At 44.1% G+C, this 27500-nt stretch overlaps 2 protein-coding genes across 2 annotated transcripts in view; both read left to right on the top strand.

The window, feature by feature from the left end:
* LOC110486659 (uncharacterized) overlaps nt 1-6545 on the top strand; it is a 64976-nt gene extending 58431 nt beyond the window's left edge. Inside the window, exon 10 of the mRNA XM_090196902.1 lies at nt 6000-6545. Coding sequence (XP_090053028.1) covers nt 6000-6016 — 17 coding nt within the window. The 3' untranslated portion in view covers nt 6017-6545. The remainder of the gene's footprint in view (nt 1-5999) is intronic.
* LOC110485205 (SH3 and multiple ankyrin repeat domains protein 1) overlaps nt 6051-27500 on the top strand; it is a 58770-nt gene continuing 37320 nt past the window's right edge. The window contains exons 1-6 of the mRNA XM_090196904.1: nt 6051-6545; nt 19260-19463; nt 24711-24782; nt 25298-25406; nt 26145-26299; nt 26724-26891. Coding sequence (XP_090053030.1) covers nt 6051-6545; nt 19260-19463; nt 24711-24782; nt 25298-25406; nt 26145-26299; nt 26724-26891 — 1203 coding nt within the window. The remainder of the gene's footprint in view (nt 6546-19259; nt 19464-24710; nt 24783-25297; nt 25407-26144; nt 26300-26723; nt 26892-27500) is intronic.

Genomic DNA, 27500 nt, shown 5'->3' with positions numbered 1-27500 from the left:
TTCAGCCACTAGTACCGTAGGGAGCTGTCACACCCACCGGTGAAAACACCTGATTCAGCCACTAGTACCGTAGGGAGCTGTCAAGCCCACCGCAAATAACTGTCAAATAACCCCATCCTACTCAATGACAGCTCTGTCCAGCCTACTGTGCCCCAGTGGCACCCTATTCCATATATAGTACACTACTTTTGACCAGGACCCATAGGGCTCTGGTTGACAGTAGTGCACTAGGAAGGAAACAGGGTGAAATTTGCAACGCACCCCAGCTCTCTGCTCTGTTCTTCAACTAGTCTTTTACTGTCTGTCCATTTGTGTCTCTGACTATGAGTCAGTTGTGTAATCCCTGGTCCCTAGTTGCAGGTGTTTCATTACAGCCAGCACATAACACCAGGCTGGTTAGACTGTCTGAAACCTGCCTGCTCATCACACACACAGCTCTGGTCCAGTCCCAGTGGGATGACATCACAACGTGTAGTTAGCTGATGGAGCTGTTCTTGGACTTCAAAAGCCATCATGCTGACAAAGATAAGAGGCAGTCACATGTTCTGCCAGCCTGGTGTCAGTTTCAGATCTGTTGCCAACTCCTCTTACTAACGTGTACTGTACTGCATGACAACGATAGTTGGAGCAGTTGGCTATGGCATGTGTAGCATTAGGACCAGCCCAGGCTAGTGTGTTTTGGAGTCCAGGCTCAGAAACCCTGAATTGTGTTATTGTGAGGGGCAGAGCTGGGGGTGTTATGTGGTCTCCTGTTCCCTGCGTAAAGGCCCGGAAGCAGAGCAGCATTTCCCTTTAATATTTCACATCCCTCGTCAGCTCCTCAGTCCCCTACAGCTACACCCATTACCCTTTATTAATTCATCAGCCCCTCCACTACACTGACACATAATGGTCCTCACTAGAGCTGCCTGCCAGGGAGGGAGGGGGGAGAACTTGCCTCTGTGTGTGATGTCATCACTCTGCTTCCAGACCAACAGGCAGGCGAGGGGGAGCTGCAGCTGGTATTAGTCAGCTCCTGGAATAGGCAGCAGAGAGAGAGAGCTGCCTGGCTGCCTGCCTGTGAATGAGGTCATCACTCTGAGCCTGTTCACACTGTTTCCTGTGACATCTTTAGATTGAATGTGGGGGTAACAGGCAGAATGTACAGTAGTACTGTAGTAGTCCACCTGACTAACTAAATGAACTAGGAGGTCAGTTTTGAGCCTCAGGAGGTACAGATTGTGGTTTCCTCTCTCTCTTCATCCACCCATTAGTTGTGTACTGTAGGGGTGTTCACTATTGTTTTATGGATTTCCCAAAGCGCTCAATTGCTGAATCCTTTCATTGTGTTCTGCTACTGTTGCCTGACAGAGATATTATGCTTGGAGGGAGAGATGAAATTTATGAATATTCACCTTACCTCCTTCTAACATAACTGTGTGGGAGGGAGTGTTTGGTCATTGTTTTTTGATCACTGTCTATAGGGATATTGTGTGATCACTGTCTGTAGAGAGAGTGTGTGATCACTGTCTGTAGGGATATTGTGTGATTCCTGTCTGTAGGGAGAGTGTGTGATTGCTGTCTGTAGGGAGAGTGTGTGATTGCTGTCTGTAGGGAGAGTGTGTGATTGCTGTCTGTAGGGAGAGTGTGTGATTGCTGTCTGTAGGAAGAGGGCGACCTAACCAACATAATAAAGAAAACAAAGATAACTAAGGTCAGGGCGTGACAGAGAGTGTGTGATCGCTGTCTGTGGGGAGAGTGTGTGATTGCTGTCTGTAGGGAGAGTGTGTGATTGCTGTCTGTAGGGAGAGTGTGTGATCACTGTTTGTAAGGAGAGTGTGTGATTGCTGTCTGTAGGGAGAGTGTGTGATCACTGTCTGTAGGGAGAGTGTGTGATTGCTGTCTGTAGGGAGAGTGTGTGATCACTGTCTGTAGGGAGAGTGTGTGATTGCTGTCTGTAGGGAGAGTGTGTGCTTGCTGTCTGTAGGAAGAGTGTGCGACCTAACCAACATAATAAAGAAAACAAAGATAACTAAGGTCAGGGCGTGACAGAGAGTGTGTGATCGCTGTCTGTAGGGAGAGTGTGTGATTGCTGTCTGTAGGGAGAGTGTGTGATTGCTGTCTGTAGGAAGAGTGTGCGACCTAACCAACATAATAAAGAAAACAAAGATAACTAAGGTCAGGGCGTGACAGAGAGTGTGTGATCGCTGTCTGTAGGGAGAGTGTGTGATTGCTGTCTGTAGGGAGAGTGTGTGATTGCTGTCTGTAGGAAGAGTGTGCGACCTAACCAACATAATAAAGAAAACAAAGATAACTAAGGTCAGGGCGTGACAGAGAGTGTGTGATCGCTATCTGTATGGAGAGTGTGTGATTGCTGTCTGTAGGGAGAGTGTGTGATTGCTGTCTGTAGGAAGAGTGTGCGACCTAACCAACATAATAAAGAAAACAAAGATAACTAAGGTCAGGGCGTGACAGAGAGTGTGTGATCGCTGTCTGTAGGGAGAATGTGTGATTGCTGTCTGTAGGGAGAGTGTGTGATCACTGTCTGTAGGGAAAAGAACAGCATTACCTAACCTCAGTCTCCTGTGTGTGGGGCCTCCTGGGTGACAGTTTGATGACATGTAGCAGAAGGCCGGAGGTCCGAACTGACAGAGAAGGATTATATTAGCTCCCAATTAGCCCTTACTCATGCTGGAACTGTATCAGAAAGGTCAAAGTTTACACATATGGTTGGCTGTGTGTGTGTGTGTGTGTGTGTGTGTGTGTGTGTGTGTGTGTGTGTGTGTGTGTGTGTGTGTGTGTGTGTGTGTGTGTGTGTGTGTGTGTGTGTGTGTGTATGCTAGAGAGGGAGGGAGAGAAATGGTCCGCTCTAGTTTAGTGGCCTGAAAGTGGGGCGATCTGTTCCTTGGAAGTTTCCCAGTGAAGTTTCCTGGGGACCGAGACACTGAAAATATCTATCTATATACACTCTTTGTCCTACATACAGTAAAATAAAGGCTGAAAGAGAGAGAGAGAGAGAGAGAGAGAGAGAGAGAGAGAGAGAAAGACATAGAGAGAGAGTGACATAGAGAGAGAGAGACATAGAGAGAGAGAGACAGAGAGAGAGAGAGGTGTAGCAAGAGAGATTGATTGGGGAGGGTAAATGACACCACAGACAATGATGGTGGGACATTACAGACCAGATGACATGGCTTTGGATCCACATTGTAAACTTTGACCACTTGTAAGCACTATATCAATCTAATCTGTTAACGGAAGTGTGACCCATGTTATGATCCTGGCTCACAGAACAACTGTGAACCGTTGCTGGACCACTAAGGACCACACAGAATCTGACTTATCTCACTGACACTACCTCTCAGCAGGAGATGGACTGTGGGTGAGGATAAAGAGGGTCAATCAACCCCACTGATCAGCAGGAAGTCCAGTCAGTCTGACTCTGTCTCCCTGGAGTACTGTCAAAGGCACGACGTGACCCTTAACTAAATTGCAGCTTTCCAAGGAGAGTGCTGAAGGAGAAGTCTTTGTTGAGAGGAGATACGAAGTGGGAGAGATCTCTGTCGATTATAGGAAATATCTAATCTATGTATCTCTCTGTTCCATCTCTTCTCTACAGGGCACATTCATTAAGGCCTATTATGTGTGACTCATCATGACTTCTCTCTTCAAACTAAATTAACATATTCTCCTTGCATTTCTCCACTTAACCGCTCACTTTTCTCCTTTGGTGTCCGCCTCCCTCAAGCGTTTTAGTTTTCCCTCTCACCCCAGTCCACCTCCTGCGGTCTCTTCTCCTCCTGCTCCCTGTTCTGCCTTCTTCACGCTCCTTTCCACTTCAACAGTCTGTCTCAGCTTCCTTTCTCAGTATTTTTCTCTCAGCCCTCTCTCCTCCCCAATATCTCCCTGTTCCTCTCTGTCTCTCCCATCCTGTCTGTCCTCCCTCCTCTGTCTTGTTCCCCTCTCCGTCTCTCTAATCAGATCTGCTGTGTTCCTTTCCTCCTTCTATCTGCTTTTCTACTATGATCTCTCTCTCTCCTGGCTCCCAGTCCTTCTCCTTGTTCCAAATCCTCAGCTCCTCTATTGAAACTAATCCTCTGTATTTCTCTACCCCCAACCCTGGAGCTTCTCTCTCTCTCTTTCCCCTCTCTCTCCATCTCTTTATCCATTCAACTCCCCCGTTCCATAGTGTCCTATTGCCTCCTCCCTATCTGCTCCCTTCTTCTATCTTCTCCTCCCTATCTCTGATTACTCAGCACTATGCTAAATATATTTTTGGATCATATTTTATATTTTCTACCTTTCCCAGTTAGGCAGCTTTCTGACAGGCTTCCGACCTAGATGCCATCTCCGTGTCCTTCCACCAGCCCCCCCAATATCTTTCTCTCTCTCTCTCTTTCGCTCTTTCTCTCTCTCTCTCTCTCTCTCTGTTTCTTTCTTTCTTTCTCTCTCCGTCTCTCTCTCTCTCTCTTTCTTTCTGCCCTTCCCCATGTGTCTGTCTCTGTCTAAAACCTGCTCTCTCTCTCTCTCTCTCTCTGAGTCTCTCTGTCGTCTCTGCTACCTGACAGTGTTACTGTATGGTGGTGTCCAGGTGTGCTGTAACACTACTGTGTCATGTGTACTTCCATGTACTCCATGGCTTTGTTTTGGCACAATGTGTCACCATCTCTCACACTAAAATATTCCTTCTCTCCCACCCTGTGGTTTCTCATTTTCTCATATTGTCTTCTCCTCTCCTCTCATTCTCTCTGTGGACAGCTAGTGGTATTTGCTGTCACTCACTGTCCTCTGGGAACAGCCCTGGGAGCTGTTGTCAAACACAGCTTTTCTCACAGTGGCCCCTCTCTTCCCTGTGTCTTTCAACCATCTTACACACACACACACACACACACACACACACACACACACACACACATACTCCATGTTCAATTTACAGTTCATTACTCTCCTATGCTTGGGTGCATTCAAAGTGAAATAGCTCGAACACAATGAGCGACAGGATATTGGATGTTTTCAAAATGAACGTTTAAATGAGCACCCAGAGATAAAACATCACAATTTAGGCAGTTTTATTGGCAGTGCTCTCTCTCTTTTTGTCTTTGTTTCTGGGTATTCATTGTTAACATAGTTGTGTTGTATTGTAACTGATGTGGGTGTGTGCTGTGTGGTAGATGTCAGGAGGGCAGGGTCAGTTTCAGAATTTGGGTTCGTCCTCTTCAGCTGGTGTGAATTGTGTTGTGTGGCCACTTGAACATGCTGTTTTAGCTGTGGGGAGCTGTCCTGTATGGAGTGGTGCTGAAACTCACAGAGCGCAATGCTGCCTAGTATCCACTAGGGACTGACCTGAACACTCTCCAGCTTGTAGTGCACTGTCTGCAGTCCGAGGTGCATCACAGACGCTCTGAAATTGTTCTCTCCACTCTGAGAGGTGAGGTTGAAGACTGTTTCATGCTACTGTGAAGTGTTATAGTCTAGTCTAGTCAAATGTGTGAGTGTGTAGAGGTAGTCTACAGTGTGTATTGTATTGTTTGCAGTAGTAGTGTAATGTTTGTAGTTTCAGTGGTGCTCTTAACAGTATAACAGTCATTGTAGTCAGTCTATAGATGTAGTATTTATCAAGGCACTGGCTACCAGGGCAGTATTATGTATGTCTACTATATATAGAGCAGAGGTGGAAGATCTATTGCATAGATATTTATATGGGAGGTGTTGAAGAATAAATTGTGATGAAATGGCAGCGCATGGTGACAGTGAAAAGGCAGAATGAAAGGAGTCAGTCTGTTCCCATAGTGACCAGAGTCAGGACATGAAACAGTGTAGGAACCCCGACACACACTGGGGCTGCTGGTTGAGTTTTTAGGATTGTCCTTGGAACTCTCTCTCTCTCTGTCTCTTTCTCTCTCTCTCTCTCTCTCTCTCTCTCTCTCTCTCTCTCTCTCTCTCTCTCTCTCTCTCTCTCTCTCTCTCTCTCTCTCTCTCTCTTGACCTTTCATGGTTCTCCTCTTCTCCTTTCTCCTCCTCAGTGAGTCTTGGGGAATGATGCCGCTGCCGTTTGTGCCACCCTCCCTGTCGCCATGACGATGCCGCTCAGCCCCCTCTCCAGTGACGAGGAGCAGCAAAGGATGCTGGGAAACAATAGACATCTATATCCTGGGGCAGAGGACGAGGAAGAGGAGGAGGAAGATGAAGAAGAGGAGGGTGAGGAAGATGACCGTGATGCAGAGGGAGAAGATGGGGAGAATGGAGAGCTGGAGGGAGAAGAGGAAGAAGAGGAAGTGGAGGAAGTCAGGCGAGGAGGGGGCATGTCGCGAGGAGGCAGGGATGAGGGGCACAGGCAATTAGGCAAAATGACTGGACGACCCACAGGAGACAGACAGATACGACCCGGCAACATTGGGCACACAGTAAACCCTTATTCGTCCAACCATGGACCCACCCATCAACAGCCAGCCAATCAGCAGCAGCAGCAGAAGAGGCTGAGAGAGCATAGCTCCAGCAGGGCGCCGTCAGAGGACGCCCACATCGCCATGATGGTGTTCCGCATCGGCATCCCCGACATCAAACAGACGGTCAGTGACATCACACCTATTGTACCACCCCTACAGATGTAGGATCTTAATTTGAGTCAGTTTGCTACAGCAGGAAAATAATCCTGCAGCAACAGGAAATTTGAATTATTATGTGGATCATAATTAATGAACATTTTTGGAAGGGTTGATACATTTTAAGGGAAAATCAAGTCTGAAATGTCAAAGTGGAAATTACAAACTTTAGAAGCCTTGTTAAAACTCAAATACACCATAAGTTAGCATTTTCTGCCTCGCAGGATAATTCTCAGCAACAAAAGAGGGATCAAATTAAGATCCTACATCCGTATAGCAACCACTGGCATCAATAAACACAAACATTATGACCACTGACAGTCAGTACCACACCCTATAACCAACCTTCAGGACCACCCCCATTCACACTTCCGTCAAACAGACAGTCACTACTTCTCCCCCATACAACCACTGATGCCCAGTTCAACTGTTGGTGAGTATGCTGGGGGTTTACATCTTGAACTCTTCACAGCAGTTGCTTGACTTCTGACCTGTTCTTGTGTGTCTCTCTGTGTTTGGGTACGTACATATTTTGTATTTTTTCTCAATGTCTCGACAATTCGAATCTGCAAAGCTAGGCAGACATTCTCCCAGAGTACTTCTTCAGATCCACTAAGACATAAGGGCGAAGTGTGTTCACACACACACACACACACGTGCGCGTACACACACAGCGCCTCAGCAGCAGAAACACACGGTTTGATCCTGTCAGCACAGTGACTGAACTGAGAGAGAGTTTCAAGGTGACCTAGCTGTTTTACAGAATAGAAATACAGAGACAGAGTGAGAGAAAAAGAGACCAAGAGAGAGACAGAGAGACAGACAGAGACAGACAGAGAGAGATAGAGAGAGAGAGACAGACAGAGAGAGATAGGGAGAGACAGAGAGACAGATACAGACAGAGAGAGACAGAGACAGCCAGGGAGAGACAGACAGAGAGAGACAGAGACAGACAGAGACAGACAGATACAGACAGAGAGAGATAGAGAGAGAGAGAGAGACAGCCAGGGAGAGACAGACAGAGAGAGACAGAGAGAGACCGAGAGAGAGAGACAGAGAGAGGGTGCTTCTGTCACCAACCAAGGAGGGCCTACAGCAGCACCTAGATATTCTGCACAGATTCTGTCAGACCTGGGCCCTGACAGTAAATCTCAGTAAGACCAAAATAATGGTGTTCCAAAAAAGTCCAGTCACCAGGACCACAAATACAAATTCCATCTAGACACTGTTGCCCTAGAGCACACAAAAAAACGATACATACCTTGGCCTAAACATCAGTGCCACAGGTAACTTCCACAAAGCTGTGAACGATCTGAGAGACAAGGCAAGAAGGGCATTCTATGCCATCAAAAGGGACATAAATTTCAACATACCAATTAGGATCTGGCTAAAAATACTTGAATCAGTCATAGAGCCCATTGCCCTTTATGGTTGTGAGTTCTGGGGACCGCTCACCAACCAAGACTTCACAAAATGGGACAAACACCAAATTGAGACTCTGCATGCAGAATTCTGCAAAAATATCCTCCGTGTACAACGTAGAACACCAAATAATGCATGCAGAGCAGAATTAGGCCGATACCCACTAATTATCCAAATCCAGAAAAGAGCCGTTAAATTCTACAACCACCTAAAAGGAAGCGACTCCAAAACCTTCCATAACAAAGCCATCACCTACAGAGAGATGAACCTGGAGGAGAGTCCCATAAGCAAGCTGGTCCTGGGGCTCTGTTCACAAACATAAACACACCCCACAGAGCTCCAGGACAACAGCACAATTAGACCCAACCAAATCATGAGAAAAAAAAAAGATAATTATTTGACACATTGGAAAGAATTAACAAAAAAAACAGAGCAAACTAGAATGCTATTTGGCCTTAAACAGAGAGTACACAGTGGCAGAATACCTGACCATTCTGACTGACCCAAACTTAAGGAAAGCTTTGACTATGTACAGACTCAGTGAGTATAGCCTTGCTATTGAGATTGGCCGCCGTAGGCAGACATGGCTCTCAAGAGAAGACAGGCTATGTGCTCAAATGAGGTGGAAACTGAGCTGCACTTCCTAACCTCCTGCCCAATGTATGACCATATTAGAGAGACATATTTCCCTCAGATTACACAGATCCACAAAGAATCGAAAACAAATCCAATTTTGATAAACTCCCATATCTACTGGGTGAAATACCACAGTGTGCCATCACAGCAGCAAGATTTGTGACCTTTTGCCACAAGAAAAGGGCAACCAGTGAAAAACAAACAGCATTGTAAATACAACCCATATTTATGCTTATTTATTTTCCCTTGTGTACTTTAATCATTTATACATTGTTACAACACTGTATATATTTTATTGTTTTGAAACTTCTGTATGTGTAATGTTTACTGTTAATTTTTATTGTTTATTTCACTTTTGTATATTATCTACCTCACTTGTTTTGGCAATGTTAACACGTTTCCCATGCTAATAAAGCCCCTTGAATTGAATTGAATTGAGAGACAGAGAGAGAGAGAGAGAGAGAGAGAGAGAGAGACAGAGAGAGAGAGAGAGAGAGAGAGAGAGAGAGAGAGAGAGAGAGAGAGAGAGAGAGAGAGAGAGACAGACAGAAAGAGACAGAGAGAGAAGAACACCCTCTGGCTTACTGTCACTAATAAGGAGGTTTAAAATTGTGTAATAAAGCCAAACTCAATATGAGAAAAGCTATTTTTGGTTGGTTCTAGCGGTAGCCCACCGCTAGAACCCTGGTCTGAACCATGATACCCTCATATCCCCCACAGAGCAGAGCATGGTGGAATAGACAAATTGTAGGTGAGACCAATCCACAGTCAGGTTTTCTTCAGAATGTGATAGCTAGTATGGGACATGTCAATCTCCCCACCTAGACAAACAGAAACCAGTGACATGTCAATCTCCCCCCACCTAGACAAACAGAAACCAGTGACATGTCAATCTCCCCACCTAGACAAACAGAAACCAGTGACATGTCAATCTCCCCACCTAGACAAACAGAAACCAGTGACATGTCAATCTCCCCCACCTAGACAAACAGAAACCAGTGACATGTCAATCTCCCCACCTAGACAAACAGAAACCAGTGACATGTCAATCTCCCCACCTAGACAAACAGAAACCAGTGACATGTCAATCTCCCCACCTAGACAAACAGAAACCAGTGACATGTCAATCTCCCCACCTAAACAAACAGAAACCAGTGACATGTCAATCTCCCCACCTAGACAAACAGAAACCAGTGACATGTCAATCTCCCCCACCTAGACAAACAGAAACCAGTGACATGTCAATCTCCCCCACCTAGACAAACAGAAACCAGTGACATGTCAATCTCCCTCCACCTAGACAAACAGAAACCAGTGACATGTCAATCTCCCCACCTAGACAATCAGAAACCAGTGACATGTCAATCTCCCCCACCTAGACAAACAGAAACCAGTGACATGTCAATCTCCCCCCACCTAGACAAACAGAAACCAGTGACATGTCAATCTCTCCCCACCTAGACAAACAGAAACCAGTGAAATGTCAATCTCCCCCACCTAGACAAACAGAAACCAGTGACATGTCAATCTCCCCCACCTAGACAAAGAGAAACCAGTGAAATGTCAATCTCCCCCACCTAGACAAACAGAAACCAGTGACATGTCAATCTCCCCCACCTAGACAAAGAGAAACCAGTGAAATGTCAATCTCCCCCACCTAGACAAACAGAAACCAGTGAAATGTCAATCTCCCCCACCTAGACAAACAGAAACCAGTGACATGTCAATCTCCCCCACCTAGACAAAGAGAAACCAGTGAAATGTCAATCTCCCCCACCTAGACAAACAGAAACCAGTGACATGTCAATCTCCCCCACCTAGACAAAGAGAAACCAGTGAAATGTCAATCTCCCCCACCTAGACAAACAGAAACCAGTGACATGTCAATCTCCCCCACCTAGACAAACAGAAACCAGTGAAATGTCAATCTCCCCCACCTAGACAAACAGAAACCAGTGACATGTCAATCTCTCCCACCTAGACAAAGAGAAACCAGTGAAATGTCAATCTCCCCCACCTAGACAAACAGAAACCAGTGACATGCCAATCTCTCCCCACCTAGACAAACAGAAACCAGTGACATGTCAATCTCTCCCCACCTAGACAAACAGAAACCAGTGACATGTCAATCCAGGATGCTCTGTCTCTCTCTCTCTCTCGCTCTCTCTCTCTCTGTCTCTCTCTCTCTCAGATGAGTATCAGGACCTAATGGATCATGAATCATTTGATTGTGCTGTAAATTGAATTACTAAGAGCAGAGAGATTGGGGACTGTGGTGTGTGTGTGTGTGTGTGTGTGCGTGCGCGTGCGTGTGCGTGTGTGTGAGAGAGAGAGAGAAGTGTAGAGTGGGGTGATATACATGCTACATGAAAGCCGATGCTCTTTTTACTCAACCTCACACAACCACTTTACAAACAAGGGAACTCCAAATGTGAACATATGTGCATTTTTGACAGTATCCCCTATGCATCTTGTTTGATATGTGTGTGAGTGTATTACAGTCGGGAAAGTATTCAGACCGCTTGACTTGTTCCACATTTTGTTACGTTACAGCCTTATTCAAAAATGTATTTGCATTTTTATTTATTTATTGTTAAATAGTCATCAATCTACACATAATACCCCATAATGACAAAGCAAAAACAGGTTTTTATACATTTTTGCAAATGTATAAAAAATAAAGTGGAAATCTCACATTTACACAACTATTCAGACCCTTTACTCAGTACTTTGTTGAAGCACCCTTGGCAGCGATTACATCCTCTTGGCTTCTTGGTTATGATGCTACAAGCTTGACACACCTGTATTTGGGGAGTATCTCCCATTCTTCTCTGCAGATCCTCTCAAGCTCTGTCAGGTTGGATGGGGAGCGTTGCTGCACAGCTATTTTCAGGTCTCTCCAGAGATGTTTGATCGGGTTCAAGTCTGGGCTCTGGCTGGGCCACTCAAAGACATTCAGAGACTTGTCCCGAAGCCACTCCTGCGTTGTCTTGGCTGTGTGCTCAGGGTCATTGTCCTGTTGGAAGGTGAACCTTTGCCCCCAGTCTGAGGTACTGAGTGCTCTGCAGCAGGATTTCATCAAGGATCCCTCTGTACTTTGCTCTGTTCATCTTTCCCTCAATCCTGACCACCTCCCTGACCAAGGCCCTTCTCCCCCAATTGCACAGTTTGCCCTGGCAGCCAGTCTAGGAAGAGTCTTGGTGGTTCCAAACTTCTTCCATTTAAGAATGATAGAGGCCACTGTGTTCTTGAAGACATTCAATGCTGCACACATTTTTTGGTACCCTTACCCAGATCTGTGGGCCCACACAATCCTGTCTCGGAGCTCTACGGACAATTCCTTCAACCTCGTGGCTTGGTTTTTGCTCTGACATGCATTGTCAACTGTGGGACCTTATATAGACACGTGTGTGCCTTTCCAAATCATGTCCAATCAATTGAATTTACCACAGGTGGACTCCAATCAAGTTGAAGAAACATCTCAAGGATGATCAATGGAAAATGTTGAGTCTTATAGCAAAGGGTCTGAATACTTATATAAATAAGGTATTTCTGTTTTGTTGTATTTAATTAATTTTAGAATAAGGCTGTAACGTAACAAAATGTTGAAAATGGGAAGGGGTCTCAATACTTTCTGAATGCACTGTATGTGTCTGTGTGCTGATTTGAATGTGTTTTGATGACTATACGAGTGTGTATTACTGTGTAGTACTGTGTATTACTGTGTAGTACTGTGTATTACTGTATTCTGTGGATCTCCTGCTGTTACTTGTTCCCTCGCTCCGATGTGTGTGCGAACAGTGAGAAGCATGCTGGGGAATTGGTTACCCAAGATCCTTTCTCTGTGTCTTATGGAAGGAACATGTACAGTATTTTGACATGATCTAAGATAACCAATACTACAATTAGTGCTGCCACGTTATGGTCAGTGACACCACATGACTTCTAGATGTTTCTGAGGAGTAGGGCAATATCCTGTCCTCTATTTCTCCTCTCTCCTGACCTCCCTCCATCTCATATCGTCCTTCTCTCCTTTTGTCTTTCACACTGTCCCTTCACCCTCCTTACCTCACTTCTTCCCATCTCTCTCTTCTCTCTCTCTCCTATCTCCTTCTCTCCTATCTCCTTCTCTCCTTTTGTCTTTCACACCGTCCCTTCACCCTCCCTACCTCACTTCTTCCCATCTCTCTCTTCGCTCTCTCTCTCTCTCTCTCTCTCTCTCTGTCTCTCTCTCTCTCTCTCTCTCTCTCTCTCTCTCTCTCTCTCTCTCTCTCTCTCTCTCTCTCTCTCTCTCTCTCTGTCTCTCTCTCGCTCTCTCTCTCTCTCTCTCTCTCTCTCTCTCTCTGTCTCTCTCTCTCTGTCTCTCTCTTCTCTCTTCTCTCTCTCTCTGTCTCTCTCTGTGTCTCTCTCTCTCTCTCTCTCTCTCTCTCTGTCTCTCTCTCTCTGTCTCTCTCTTCTCTCTCTCTCTTCTCCTCTCTCCTATCTCCTTCTCTCCTATCTCCTTCTCTCCTGTGCAGTGGGATAATATGTTTGTATAATCTCAGTGTATTAGGCCTGTTCTACATGTCAGCTAATTTGCCCTCAATAAACTCTAATTGCTGGTTAATTGTATTGTAATGAGATCATGGAGAGACGGGCAGCAGCTTATAAACACAAATGTTATGAATTGAGGATTTCCACAACTGGCTAAGAAGTGCCCACATACCCCCTGATATATATTTACCTACACATACAGTATATAGTACATCTATACACAGTCATCTTACCTGCTGTAGAAACATAGTACAACTGTAAGCCTTGTAAGGGCCTTCTCAGTGCTCAGCCAGAGGTGAAGAGGGGCCCAGATAAGAGAGGCAGAGACAGATAAGAGGGTGAAGAGAGGAGAGGAGAGGACAGGGGATGGAAGGAGGGAGGGAAACGGGGCTGAAAGGAATGTGGAAAGGAGGACTGTGTGACTGTGAGGTAGCTAGAGAGGAGGAACATAGCAAATAGATGGGAAAGAGGTAGTGAGAGAGGAGAAACGGAGAGAGAAATTGACAAACTTAGTGGGAGAGAGGGGGTGGTTATTTCCCCATAGTTCTCATTAAAGGCTGCTAATCCCGCTGCACTTGCCCTGCAGAAAAGGGCCGGAGGGTAGGAGAGAGAGAGAGAGAGAAGGAAGAAAGAAAGGAAGGAAGGAAGGTAGGAAGGAGAGAGAGCGGGAGGCCCATACTATAGTCTGCAGAGATAACGAATGTCAGCACAGATACAAGAAGATGGAGAAAGAGTAACATGGACAAAGATATAATAAATCAATAGAGTGCGTGAGTGAGTGAGAGGGGGTGGGGGTGAAATCCCACTCCTTACAAAATATTTTTAAAAAGTTGAAGCTCATTTACTGCATTTCTGTAAGATTTAAAAACTCTAAATTGAAATTTGGAGAACAGCAAAAACAAGCAAAAAGGACCCAACCATTATTGCCTGAGTTGCTCTAGCTTCATTCACCTCAGTCCATCTACAAACATATAGCCTATTAGCAATACAGTTAGCCTCATTAACTCATCTACAAACATATAGCCTATTAGCAATACAGTTAGCCTCATTAACTCATCTACAAACATATAGCCTATTAGCAATACAGTTAGCCTCATTAACTCATCTACAAACATATAGCCTATTAGCAATACAGTTAGCCTCATTAACTCATCTACAAACATATAGCCTATTAGCAATACAGTTAGACGCATTAACTCATCTACAAACATATAGCCTATTAGCAATACAGTTAGCCTCATTAACTCATCTACAAACATATAGCCTATTAGCAATACAGTTAGCCTCATTAACTCATCTACAAACATATAGCCTATTAGCAATACAGTTAGACGCATTAACTCATCTACAAACATATAGCCTATTAGCAATACAGTTAGACGCATTAACTCATCTACAAACATATAGCCTATTAACAATACAGTTAGCCTCATTAACTCATCTACAAACATATAGCCTATTAACAATACAGTTAGCCTCATTAACTCGTCTACAAACATATAGCCTATTAGCAATACAGTTAGCCTCATTAACTCATCTACAAACATATAGCCTATTAGCAATACAGTTAGCCGCATTAACTCATCTACAAACATATAGCCTATTAACAATACAGTTAGCCTCATTAACTCATCTACAAACATATAGCCTATTAGCAATACAGTTAGCCTCATTAACTCATCTACAAACATATAGCCTATTAGCAATACAGTTAGCCTCATTAACTCATCTACAAACATATAGCCTATTAGCAATACAGTTAGCCTCATTAACTCATCTACAAACATATAGCCTATTAGCAATACAGTTAGCCTCATTAACTCATCTACAAACATATAGCCTATTAGCAATACAGTTAGACGCATTAACTCATCTACAAACATATAGCCTATTAGCAATACAGTTAGCCTCATTAACTCATCTACAAACATATAGCCTATTAGCAATACAGTTAGCCTCATTAACTCATCTACAAACATATAGCCTATTAGCAATACAGTTAGACGCATTAACTCATCTACAAACATATAGCCTATTAGCAATACAGTTAGACGCATTAACTCATCTACAAACATATAGCCTATTAACAATACAGTTAGCCTCATTAACTCATCTACAAACATATAGCCTATTAACAATACAGTTAGCCTCATTAACTCGTCTACAAACATATAGCCTATTAGCAATACAGTTAGCCTCATTAACTCATCTACAAACATATAGCCTATTAGCAATACAGTTAGCCGCATTAACTCATCTACAAACATATAGCCTATTAACAATACAGTTAGCCTCATTAACTCATCTACAAACATATAGCCTATTAGCAATACAGTTAGCCTCATTAACTCATCTACAAACATATAGCCTATTAGCAATACAGTTAGCCTCATTAACTCATCTACAAACATATAGCCTATTAGCAATACAGTTAGCCTCATTAACTCATCTACAAACATATAGCCTATTAGCAATACAGTTAGCCTCATTAACTCATCTACAAACATATAGCCTATTAGCAATACAGTTAGCCTCATTAACTCATCTACAAACATATAGCCTATTAACAATACAGTTAGCCTCATTAACTCATCTACAAACATATAGCCTATTAGCAATACAGTTAGCCTCATTAACTCATCTACAAACATATAGCCTATTAGCAATACAGTTAGCCTCATTAACTCATCTACAAACATATAGCCTATTAGCAATACAGTTAGCCTCATTAACTCATCTACAAACATATAGCCTATTAGCAATACAGTTAGCCTCATTAACTCATCTACAAACATATAGCCTATTAGCAATACAGTTAGCCTCATTAACTCATCTACAAACATATAGCCTATTAGCAATACAGTTAGCCTCATTAACTCATCTACAAACATATAGCCTATTAGCAATACAGTTAGCCTCATTAACTCATCTACAAACATATAGCCTATTAGCAATACAGTTAGCCGCATTAACTCATCTACAAACATATAGCCTATTAACAATACAGTTAGCCTCATTAACTCATCTACAAACATATAGCCTATTAGCAATACAGTTAGCCTCATTAACTCATCTACAAACATATAGCCTATTAGCAATACAGTTAGCCTCATTAACTCATCTACAAACATATAGCCTATTAGCAATACAGTTAGCCTCATTAACTCATCTACAAACATATAGCCTATTAGCAATACAGTTAGCCTCATTAACTCATCTACAAACATATAGCCTATTAGCAATACAGTTAGCCTCATTAACTCATCTACAAACATATAGCCTATTAGCAATACAGTTAGCCTCATTAACTCATCTACAAACATATAGCCTGTTAGCAATACAGTTAGCCTCATTAACTCATCTACAAACATATAGCCTATTAGCAATACAGTTAGCCTCATTAACTAATCTACAAACATATAGCCTATTAGCAATACAGTTAGCTGCATTAACTCATCTACAAACATATAGCCTATTAGCAATACAGTTAGCCTCATTAACTCATCTACAAACATATAGCCTATTAGCAATACAGTTAGCCGCATTAACTCACATTAATTCAGCACCGGGATTAAAAACATACAGAGGGATCTGTTAGCAGAAAAAGTACTTTATTAGCAAGGTAAACAGATTTACAGAATTTTTGTTGTAGTAATTTCCTGCAATTCTACACATTTGCCATGACTTATACCATGTTAATATGATATCTCAGTGACTTACAAAATCAATGGGGTCCCTTTGGAGGTCAGGGCCCCTGGGGAAGTGCCCTGCATGCCCGGTTGGTAATTCAACCATGATTACTTTAGATGGCTGGCTAGACTAAGTAGATTAATTTACCAATCTACATTTTTTAACAGATATGGACTAACTGAGTGACTGTGAGTGTGGGAGGAAAACTGCTGATGAACAACCACGTTTTGATGTCACCTTGTATATTCTACTATTCTAATTCTCAACAGTAAGTTGAGACCACGACCGAGTTCCCAAAATATATATTTTACAAATTCTGAAAAATTGCAAAGATCCGGACCTCGGTGTCTTTATATGTAGCTACGGACCTGACTGCAATATGAGTGTAAAAGAGAGAAGTGACAGTCAATATGTAAGCTGCCTTAACCTACAGCTAGTTGTTAGTCTATAATACTGAATCAATAACAGTAAGTCAGAACCAGTCAGACTCAGAAGCAGAGATAGTCTTCCTCTCTGTTAGAAGTCTGTAAAGAGTTAGTCTGGAGTGGAGGGCTCATGAGAGAGTTTGAGTCATTTCAACCAATCAGTAGGTATATGTAGGTAGGTACATAGGTATATCAGTAGGTATATATAGGTATATCAGTAGGTATATATCCACCCGTTCCTCTTCTCCCAACTGCTTTGGTGTTGAACAGAACCTCTCCTGTCTTAAACAAATGTGCTAATGCCCCTAAGATTAACTGCATAATTAAAATGTACAGTATATGTAAAATCTTTATGTAAAATGTATGTATATGAAGTAGAAAAGCTGTAAAAAACAAAGAAGACGTGTCCTCTGAAGAGGGTGGTGAATGGGTTAATAAAACATACAAAAATGTAAAAGCAGAATTACAGTAATTATACAAAGAGTGTCATAATAATTGAAACAATAATGATGGTGATTATGGGAATATTCTTCATGCATTATGCTGTATTGATAAACTTTCTCCTCCTCCTCAATGATCTCAGATTATATTTAGCTTCCCTAGCTTGCATTCTGTTTGTGTGTGTGTTTTTTGAAGGGACTGAGTGTTAATTCTAGTGTGTGATTGAATGTACATGTTGGTGCAGTATGTCAGCGTGTGTGTAAGAAACGATCTATTGCATGCTGACACACCTACTCCCTTTCAATGTCTCTCTTTCTCCATCTCTCTTTTTCTCTCACTCCCTCCTCCCCTCTCTATATCCCTCCCTCGCTCCCTCTCTCTCCCTCTCTCATACATAAACCCTTTCCTCCCCCTGACTCCACCTCTCTCGTTCTCCATCTCACTGTAAAACACACATACACACAGGCACGGGCACTCTCTCACTTTATCCCATAGTTCCCCATCTCCAAGGGAACACAGGATTGTCTCTATGGCAACAAGGAGCTTGCTCCACTAATGAACTGGTTGCCATAGTGATTCGGTTGGCTGTGCACAAACCCAGACTGAATAAAAGAGAGGGAGAGAGACATTTTACACCTCTGCACAGTATTCCATGCTCACTCTCTCTCTCTCCCTCTCTCAAACACACACACACACACACACACACACACACACACACACACACACACACACACACACACACACACACACACACACACAGCCTTTCAGACAGAGAGAGTGTGTGAGACAGTCAGTGAGGGAGAGACTAAGACAGAAAGAGGGGGTTAAACACGTTAGTGAGATGTATTGAGCCGTGGAGCATACATCCATGCATGCAGAAGCAGCAAGCGAGAGATCCAGCTGCTCTCCAGAAGGACCAATCACACAGCTGCTTCAAGGTCAGGGGAATGGCCTGCTCTACCTCAGCCTCAGCCCAGACTCACACCAGAGAGAGAGAGAGAAAGAGAGGAAGACTGTTTGATTCATGATCTACAGAAACAGATGTGGATCCAATGCTAACTGTGCGTGTATGATACAGCACAATCAAATATTATATTCATCTCACCATAAAGGAGCCATAAAGGAACTGGTCAGAGGAGACAGTACAATCAGCCATTCATATCTCCTTACTGTATAAAACCATACACATCACTGGTCCCTGTGGTGGACTCACAATGTCTCTCCCTAGTGGTTCAGAATGGTAATAACAGCAGTACTGCAGCGAGGAGCTGTTCTCCACTTCTGACAGACACACTAATACTGCACCAGGACCCTTCCCTCAGTCTAGACTGTTAAATTGCTGTTACTTTTCTACTTTACAGTTCAATGCTTTCCTTTTCCGCACTTTTCTTCTTTAGTGTTTTCATCTAAACCCCAACTACCCCTTCCTCTCTATCTCTCTTCTATAAGCACCACCATTGAACCCTCTCTCTCCTCTCTCTCCCTCTCTCTCTCTCCCTCTCTCTCTCCCCTTCTCTCCCCGTCTCCTCTGCAGAAGTGTTTGCGGTTCAACCCGGATGCGACCGTTTGGAAGGCCAAGCAGCAGGTGCTATGTTCTCTGACCGATTCGTTGCGGGATGTGTTGAACTACGGCTTGTTCCAACCAGCCACCGAAGGCCATGACGCCAAGTTCCTGGAGGAGGAGAAGATGCTGAGAGAGTACCCACAATCCTTTGAGAAGGGGGTACCATATCTGGAGGTATATACAGCCTGGATGTAAGGTTACACTGTAAGGTTACTCTCACTCTGTTGGTTACTCTGTAAGGTTACTCTCACTCTGTGGGTTACTCTGTAAGGTTACTCTGTTAGGTTACTCTGTGGATTACACTGTAAGGTTACTCTGTAAGGTTACACTGTAAGGTTACTCTCACTCTGTAAGGTTACTCTGTAAGGTTACTCTCACTCTTTGGGCTACACTGTAAGGTTACTCTCACTCTTAGGGCTACACTGTAAGGTTACTCTCACTCTGTGGGTTACTCTGTAAGGTTACTCTGTAATGTTACTCTCACTCTGTGGATTACTCTGTAAGGTTACTCTGTAAGGTTACTCTCACTCTGTGGGCTACACTGTAAGGTTACTCTCACTCTGTGGGTTACTCTGTAAGGTCACTCTGTAAGGTTACTCTCACTCTGTGGGCTACACTGTAAGGTTACTCTCACTCTGTGGGTTACTCTGTAAGGTTGCTCTGTAAGGTTACTCTCACTCTGTGGGCTACACTGCAAGGTTACTCTCACTCTGTGGGTTACTCTGTAAGGTTATTCTGTATGGTTACTCTCACTCTGTGGGTTACTCTGTAATGTCACTCTGTAAGGTTACTCTCACTCTGTGGGCTACACTGTAATGTTACTCTCACTCTGTGGGTTACTCTGTAAGGTTACTCTGTGGGATACACTGTAAGGTTACTCTGTAAGGTTACTCCCACTCTGTGGGGTACTCTGTACAGTTACTCTGTGGGCTATACTGTAAGGTTACTCTCACTCTGTGGGTTACTCTGTAAGGTTACTCTGTAAGGTTACTCTGTTAGGTTACTCCGTGGGTTACTCTGTAAGGTTACTCTGTAGGGTTACTCTGTAAGGTTACTCTGTGGGCTACACTGTAAGATTACTCTCACTCTGTGGGTTACTCTGTAAGGTTACTCTGTGGGTTGCTCTGTACGGTTACTCTGTAAGGTTACTCTGTAAGGTTACTCTGTAAGGTCACTCTCACTCTGTGGGTTACTCTGTAAGGTTACTCTGTAAAGTTACTCTGTGGGTTATTCTGTAAGGTTACTCTGTAAGGTTACTCTCTAAGGTTACACTGTAGGGTTACTCTGTACGGTTACTCTGTGGGTTACTCTGTAAGGTTACTCTGTGGGTTACTCTGTAAGGTTACACTGTGCGGTTACTCTGTACAGTTACTCTGTGGGTTACTATGTAAGGTTACTCTGTGGGTTACTCTGTAAGGTTACTCTGTGGGCTACACTGTAAGGTTACTCTGTAAGGTTACTCTGTGGGCTACACTGTAAGGTTACTCTGTAAGTTTACTCTGTGGGCTACACTGTAAGGTTACTCTGTAAGGTTCCTCTGTAAGATTACTCTGTGGGCTACACTGTAAAGTTACACTGTAAGGTTACTCTGTGGGCTACACTGTAAGGTTACTCTGTAAGGTTACTCTGTGGGCTACACTGTAAGGTTACTCTGTGGTCTACACTGTAAGGTTACTCTGTAAGGTACTCTGTGGGCTACACTGTAAGGTTACTCTGTAAGGTTACTCTGTAAGGTCACTCTCACTCTGTGGGTTACTCTGTAAGGTTACTCTGTAAAGTTACTATGTGGGTTATTCTGTAAGGTTACTCTGTAAGGTTACTCTCTAAGGTTACACTGTAGGGTTACTCTGTACAGTTACTCTGTGGGTTACTCTGTAAGGTTACTCTGTGGGTTACTCTGTAAGGTTACACTGTGCGGTTACTCTGTACAGTTACTCTGTGGGTTACTATGTAAGGTTATTCTGTGGGTTACTCTGTAAGGTTACTCTGTAAGGTTACTCTGTGGGCTACACTGTAAGGTTACTCTGTAAGGTTACTCTGTGGGCTACACTGTAAGGTTACTCTGTAAGGTTACTCTGTGGGCTACACTGTAAGGTTACTCTGTAAGGTTCCTCTGTAAGATTACTCTGTGGGAAACACTGTAAAGTTAAACTGTAAGGTTACTCTGTGGGCTACACTGTAAGGTTACTCTGTAAGGTTACTCTGTGGGCTACACTGTAAGGTTACTCTGTGGTCTACACTGTAAGGTTACTCTGTAAGGTACTCTGTGGGCTACACTGTAAGGTTACTCTGTAAGGTTACTCTGTGGGCTACACTGCAAGGTTACACTGTAAGGTTACTCTGTGGGCTACTCTCACTCTGTGGGCTACACTGTATGGTTACTCTGTAAGGTTACTCTGTGGGCTATACTGTAAGGTTATTCTGTAAGGTTACTCTGTGGGCTACACTGTAAGGTTACTCTGTAAGGTTGCTCTTTAAGGTTACTCTGTGGGCTACACTGTAAGGTTACTCTGTAAGGTTACTCTGTGGTCTACACTGTAAGGTTACTCTGTAAGGTTACTCTGTGGGCTACACTGTAAGGTTATTCTGTACGGTTACTTTGTGGGCTACACTGTAAGGTTACTCTGTAAGGTTACTCTGTGGGCTACACTGTAAGGTTATTGTGTAAGGTTACTTTGTGGGCTACACTGTAAGGTTACTCTGTAAGGTTTCTCTGTGGGCTACACTGTAAGGTTACTCTGTAAGGTTACTCTGTGGGCTACACTGTAAGGTTACTCTGTAAGGTTACTCTGTGGGCTACACTGTAAGGTTACTCTGTAAGGTTACTCTGTGGGCTACACTGTAAGGTTACTCTGTAAGGTTACTCCCACTCTGTGGGGTACTCTGTACAGTTACTCTGTGGGCTATACTGTAAGGTTACTCTCACTCTGTGGGTTACTCTGTAAGGTTACTCTGTAAGGTTACTCTGTTAGGTTACTCTGTGGGTTACTCTGTAAGGTTACTCTGTAGGGTTACTCTGTAAGGTTACTCTGTGGGCTACACTGTAAGATTACTCTCACTCTGTGGGTTACTCTGTAAGGTTACTCTGTGGGTTGCTCTGTACGGTTACTCTGTAAGGTTACTCTGTAAGGTTACTCTGTAAGGTTACTCTGTAAGGTCACTCTCACTCTGTGGGTTACTCTGTAAGGTTACTCTGTAAAGTTACTCTGTGGGTTATTCTGTAAGGTTACTCTGTAAGGTTACTCTCTAAGGTTACTCTGTAAGGTTACTCTGTGGGCTACACTGTAAGGTTACTCTGTAAGGTTACTCTGTGGGCTACACTGTAAGGTTACTCTGTAAGGTTCCTCTGTAAGATTACTCTGTGGGCTACACTGTAAAGTTACACTGTAAGGTTACTCTGTGGGCTACACTGTAAGGTTACTCTGTAAGGTTACTCTGTGGGCTACACTGTAAGGTTACTCTGTGGTCTACACTGTAAGGTTACTCTGTAAGGTACTCTGTGGGCTACACTGTAAGGTTACTCTGTAAGGTTACTCTGTGGGCTACACTGCAAGGTTACACTGTAAGGTTACTCTGTGGGCTACTCTCACTCTGTGGGCTACACTGTATGGTTACTCTGTAAGGTTACTCTGTGGGCTATACTGTAAGGTTATTCTGTAAGGTTACTCTGTGGGCTACACTGTAAGGTTACTCTGTAAGGTTGCTCTTTAAGGTTACTCTGTGGGCTACACTGTAAGGTTACTCTGTAAGGTTACTCTGTGGTCTACACTGTAAGGTTACTCTGTAAGGTTACTCTGTGGGCTACACTGTAAGGTTATTCTGTACGGTTACTTTGTGGTCTACACTGTAAGGTTACTCTGTAAGGTTACTCTGTGGGCTACACTGTAAGGTTATTGTGTAAGGTTACTTTGTGGGCTACACTGTAAGGTTACTCTGTAAGGTTTCTCTGTGGGCTACACTGTAAGGTTACTCTGTAAGGTTACTCTGTGGGCTACACTGTAAGGTTACTCTGTAAGGTTACTCTGTGGGCTACACTGTAAGGTTACTCTGTAAGGTTACTCTGTGGGCTACACTGTAAGGTTACTCTGTAAGGTTACTCTGTACGGTTACTCTGTGGGCTACACTGTAAGGTTATTCTGTAAGGTTACTCTGTGGGCTACACTGTAAGGTTACTCTGTAAGGTTACTCTGTAAGGTTACTCTGTGGGCTACACTGTAAGGTTACTCTGTAAGGTTACTCTGTGGGCTACACTGTAAGGTTACTCTGTAAGGTTACTCTGTAAGGTTACTCTGTAAGGTTACTCTGTGGGCTACACTGTAAGGTTACTCTGTAAGGTTACTCTGTACGGTTACTCTGTGGGCTACACTGTACGGTTACTTTGTGGACTACACTGCAAGGTTACTCTGTAAGGTTACTCTGTAAGGTTACTCTGTGGGCTACACTGTAAGGTTACTCTGTAAGGTTACTCTGTGGGCTACACTGTAAGGTTACTCTGTAAGGTTACTCTGTGGGCTACACTGTAAGGTTACTCTGTAAGGTTACTCTGTAAGGTTACTCTGTAAGGTTACTCTGTGGGCTACACTGTAAGGTTACTCTGTACGGTTACTCTGTACGGTTACTCTGTGGGCTACACTGTAAGGTTACTTTGTGGACTACACTGCAAGGTTACTCTGTAAGGTTACTCTGTAAGGTTACTCTGTGGGCTACACTGTAAGGTTACTCTGTAAGGTTACTCTGTGGGCTACACTGTAAGGTTACTCTGTAAGGTTACTTTTTGGGTTACACTGTAAGGTTACTCTGTAAGGTTACTCTGTGGGCTACACTGTAAGGTTACTCTGTAAGGTTACTCTGTGGGCTACTCTCACTCTGTGGGTTACTCTGTAAGGTTACTCTGTGGGCTACACTGTAAGGTTACTCTGTAAGGTTACTCTGTGGGCTACACTGTAAGGTTACTCTGTAAGGTTACTCTGTGGGCTACTCTCACTGTGGGTTACTCTGTAAGGTTACTCTGTGGGCTACTCTCACTCTGTGGGTTACTCTGTAAGGTTACTCTGTGGGCTACACTGTAACGTTACTCTGTGGGCTACTCTCACTCTGTGGGTTACTCTGTAAGGTTACTCTGTGGGCTACTCTCACTCTGTGGCTGGAAACTAGTGTAAACCTGTGCCGTTTCTTTTTTTCTTTTTTCGTTGAGAGGAGGACGAGGAGGAGGATGGAAGTTACGGGTAAACTAGATACAGCATCATTTTGCAATACATCTGCAGGCTCCATCATGTGGATCTAGGCCAAAAGCTGAGAGAATTGAGGACAAAAGGCCTTCCAGTCAGGATTAACTCTCTCTCTCTTTCTCTCTCTCTCTCTCTCTCTGTCTCTCTGTCTCTCTGTCTCTCTCTCTCTCTGTCTCTCTCTCTCTCTCTCTAGTTTCGTTACAAGACCAGAGTGTACAAACAGACCAATCTAGATGAGAAACAGCTGGCTAAACTGCACACTAAGGTACTGGTTGTCTGTTTCAAAGGGTGTGGCACAATGTGAATTGTGGGTATAAGTGTGTGTAGCATGCATTGGTGCAGTATGAAGGTGTATGTGTTGGCGCGAGTGTGTGTGTATGTGTGTGCATACTTATGCATGTGTGTGTGGGTGTGTGCACTCTTTGCTGTCAGTGTGTGTACACGCCTTGTGTGTCTGTGTTAGCTGTGCTGTGCTTTGTGTGGCAGACAACTCCAGTATTAATGTGTCAACTCTGTTCTCTGTGGAACGCAGTGCTGGCACACTCTTAGAAAAAAGTGTTCCAAATGGTTCTTCGGCTTTCCCTATTGGAGAACCCTTCTTGGTTCCAGGTAGAACCCTTTTGGTTCCAGGTAGAACCCTTGAACCGAAAAGGGTTCTTCAATGGGTTCTCCTATGGGGACAGCCAAAGAACACTTTTAGGTTCTGCAGTCCCCTCATCTCTCTCTATCCCCTCATGCCTAGTCCCCTCATCTCTCTCGATCCCCTCATGCCTCTCATAGGCCAGTCTGAAGAAGTTCATGGACTATATCCAAAGTGGCTCTGTGGACAAGATGGCCAAGTTCTTGGACAAAGGGCTTGACCCCAACTACCAGGACCCTGACACGGGAGGTGAGACGCTGTCAGATGCTGTCCGCTGCCAGGGTGACCTGTGACCTCTCCTCAGTCAGTTAGCACCAATCAGCCATTTAGTCTGTCTGTCTGTCTGTCTGTCTGTCTGTTTGTCTGTCTGAAATCCTTCTTAGTGACCCATAACATTTGTGGGGCATATGGCCACTGTATATTTAGCATCCTAGAGATAATTTCCAGGCCCTTCAGCCATACAACCTGTCATCTAGCTAGCAAACTGTTCATATCCAAGTTGAATTAGCTAACAGCCAAGATAGCTGTGGGAGCTATGGCTAATGGCTGTCCTCTGTAACCTCGACCTGAAAACCCCAAAATACTCTCTCCAACTCTGAATCACACTTACCCAAAGCTCTATCTATCTAACACTTTATTAAAGATGATTATAATAAGCAAAGGAGACAGTTAGTTTGAGTCTCATTTAAGATAATATAACGAGGTGGGAGACAGGCAGCTACTGTTAGCAGTTTTGGGTGTGCTGCAACAATCCTCTCACACAACAGAGCCTGCTGTCGCTGGGAGTGTGAAGTGCACTTCCACCTGGCAACACCAGGGGGCAGCATCTGCCACTATCAGATAATAGATACCGTACTACTACAGTAGACTAGAGTGACATGATGCTGTAATGTTCATGTCATAACTCCATGGCCCCACTCCTGTCTGTCTGATTAAATATATGAGCCCCTCCGTCACTCCATTGCTCCATCTCTCTCTCCTCTGTAGAAACCCCCCTGACGTTGGCCGTGCAATGTGAGCCGGGGGGAGGGGAGGCCATACGGGGGCTGGTGCTGGGAGGGGCTCATCTTGATTTCAGGTCCAAGGACGGACTCACACCTCTACACAAGGCTGTCCGCAGCCACTGCCACACAGCCTTGCTGGTAAACACACACATATACCTCCTTGCACTCACATCCATGGATTAAAGGAGCATGTATGGACCCACTGTGCATAGTGTCTTGTATTGAGATACAGTCATGATGTTCTTATAATGATATCGCATATGTTATAGTGATATTCAACTAATCGTTTAAAACACTCTTAGAAAAAAAGGGGTTTTCGGCTTTCCCCATAGGATAACCCTTTTTGGTTCCAGGTTGAACTCTTTTGGGTTCCATGTAGAACACAATGCTACAAGGAACTCAAAAGGGTTCTATCTGGAACCAAAAGGGTTCTACCTGGAACTAAAAAAGGTTATTTAGAGGGTTCTCCTACGGGGACAGCCAAAGAAACATTTTAGGTTCTAGATAGCACCTTTTTTTCTAAGAGTGTAAGTATGTGTGTCTACCTGGTGTGTCCCTATAGACCTTGCTGTCTCTGGGTGCGTCTCCGGACTATAAGGACCGGCGGGGGCTGACTCCGCTCTACCACACTGTGCTGACAGGGGGCGACACCTCCTGCTGTGAGACCCTGCTCCACCACCGCGCCAAGCTGGCCGTCAGGGACGAGAACGGCTGGGATGAGACACACCAGGTAGGTTGAGGTGTAGGTGTGTGTTTTTTTCTGTGGGGTTTAGTCTGTGTTCAAGTGTCAATGTCCATTAGCGTTTCACTGTGTTTGTGTGTATATAGGTTTGTGTGTGCGTGTGTATTTGTGTTAATGTCAGTGTGTAAATGTCATCTCTATATTTATGTTATCCATTCATGTCATGGTACGCCTCCCTTACCCTGATGTGTCTCTCCTGCTACTCACCCCCCTGTACCCCTCTAACCCATGATGAGGCCCGTCTCTCATCCCCCTTTACCCTCTAACCCATGATGAGGCCCGTCTCACATCTCCCTGTACCCTCTAACCCATGATGCGGCCCGTCTCTCATCTCCCTGTACCCTCTAACCCATGATGAGGCCCGTCTCTCATCCCCCTGTACCCCTCTAACCCATGATGAGGCCCGTCTCTCATCCCCCTTTACCCTCTAACCCATGATGAGGCCCGTCTCTCATCTCCCTGTACCCTCTAACCCATGATGAGGCCCGTCTCTCATCTCCCTGTACCCTCTAACCCATTATGAGGCCCGTCTCTCATCCCCCTTTACCCTCTAACCCATGATGTGGTCCGTCTCTCATCCCCTGTACCCTCTAACCC

This window comes from Oncorhynchus mykiss, chromosome 13 (assembly GCF_057628025.1).
Source record: "Oncorhynchus mykiss isolate SJ-2025 chromosome 13, ASM5762802v1, whole genome shotgun sequence".
NCBI lineage: Eukaryota > Metazoa > Chordata > Actinopteri > Salmoniformes > Salmonidae > Oncorhynchus > Oncorhynchus mykiss.
Note: the sequence above shows the minus strand (reverse complement) of the source record. Positions and strands in the feature narration are given on the sequence as shown.